At 58.9% G+C, this 1482-nt stretch overlaps 1 protein-coding gene across 1 annotated transcript in view; it reads right to left on the minus strand.

The window, feature by feature from the left end:
* Positions 1-867: 867 nt before the first annotated feature.
* SLC8B1 (solute carrier family 8 (sodium/lithium/calcium exchanger), member B1) overlaps positions 868-1482 on the minus strand; it is a gene marked incomplete at its 5' end in the record, with an annotated part of 2019 nt that continues 1404 nt past the window's right edge. The window contains 2 exons of the mRNA XM_009873142.1: positions 868-1053; positions 1137-1201. Coding sequence (XP_009871444.1) covers positions 868-1053; positions 1137-1201 — 251 coding nt within the window. The remainder of the gene's footprint in view (positions 1054-1136; positions 1202-1482) is intronic.

The following is a 1482-nucleotide window of genomic DNA, read 5'->3' on the forward strand; positions in this document are numbered from 1 at the left end:
AAAGGCACCAGGGCTGGGCAGAGGTAAGGGCAGGCTTACAGTAGCCCAGAGGGGGAGAAAACACCCTCATGGCAAGTATTACACGTCAAGGTCAGGTTTGTGGGTTTTATTGCAAATTTTTTTTTTTTTTTTTACAGTGTCTAAACCTAGTCTGGGCAGAGGCTAGCACTGCATGTGGAAACACCCAAGTCCTTTCCTACAGCTCTGTCCACCCGAGGAGGAGAAAAGTAGGATCTGAAACTCAGGTTGAAAAACACAGCTTAAAAAAAAGCAGGGGACCCCAGCTTCCCTTGGTTTGTCGTTGGGTTTTTTTTTTTTCTCCCCTTTAGCTTTACTTGCCTTAAAACCCGCTTTGCCTCGGCTGCTGTTCCAAACCCGCAGCGCGCACGTGTCACATCCTTTGCAGCGACAGCCTTGTGCTCAGCCCTTCCCCGAGTCACCCAGGCGGTGGGGTGGCCCTGGCCCCATCCTGGAGCAGCCAGGACAGAGACAGGGAGGGGAAAGGGAAGTGGTTGAAGAGCTAAAACTTCTCCTGTCGTGACCCTGGGCTGGACCCTCTCCTCTGCTCCTGTCCCCAGAGGAAGCCAAGGTCTTTCCCTCATTCCTGCCTAGAGCTGCTTGGAGTTGAACGAGATTAAACAGAGCGGGGAGAGGACGTGGCTAATGACTAACGGCTCCTTTTCCCTTCCCAAAGCACGACTAACAGACTCTGGCTTGCGAAGGTCGAGGGCTGGGCTGGCACATGGTGCCTCCAGCATGCGGTGAGGGTCAGGGTGCCCTTGTCCCCTCCCCAGCAGGGACAGGGCGAGGGGACAGCGAGGGCTCTGGAGGCAGAGGCAGGGGTGGATGCCCGGCAGCTGGGGCCAGTCAGATGCTCACCCTGAACTCGGTGAGCAGAGCCACGCAGAGGAAGGCCAGGTAGTAGAGGATGAGGCAGACACCGTATGCCTTGCCCAGCTGGAAGCACTGCGCTGGCACCGACACAAAGGAGAAGACCAAGCTGAGCCCCAGAGCCCCAGCGAGGATCCACACGAGGAGGCTGTCGGGCTCCAGCTGCCGGGAGAGATGGGGAGTGACAGCGGGGGGTGACAGTGGAGGTCCTGCCACCAGCCCAGCCCGTGTCACCGGGGCCTTACCTTCACCACGAGCTGGCTGCTGGTCATCTGCAGCAAGCAGCCGAGTCCCACGCCCACCAGGATGTCTGGGTCACGTTCAGGATTGGGACCTCAAAGGAGTGATGGAGCTGGCCAGGTCCCTCCCGCCCCGGGGAGGGGGACAGCACCAGCCCTCCCTGCCTGTGCCCTGTGGCTTTGCCTGTTTGTGGCCAATTCAGCCTGGAGCACTTGAGGAGGAGAAGCTTCAGACTCGGCTGGGGACCACACAAAACCTCCTTCCCTTTGGCAGGTCCTAAATCTGCCAGATTCCAGCCCAAACCCCCAACTCTGCTGGGGCAGGGTGGGGAGATGCTGCTGGGTCCCTCCC

The sequence above is a fragment of the Apaloderma vittatum genome, unplaced genomic scaffold (genome assembly GCF_000703405.1).
Source record: "Apaloderma vittatum isolate BGI_N311 unplaced genomic scaffold, ASM70340v1 scaffold24767, whole genome shotgun sequence".
NCBI classification, from domain to species: domain Eukaryota; kingdom Metazoa; phylum Chordata; class Aves; order Trogoniformes; family Trogonidae; genus Apaloderma; species Apaloderma vittatum.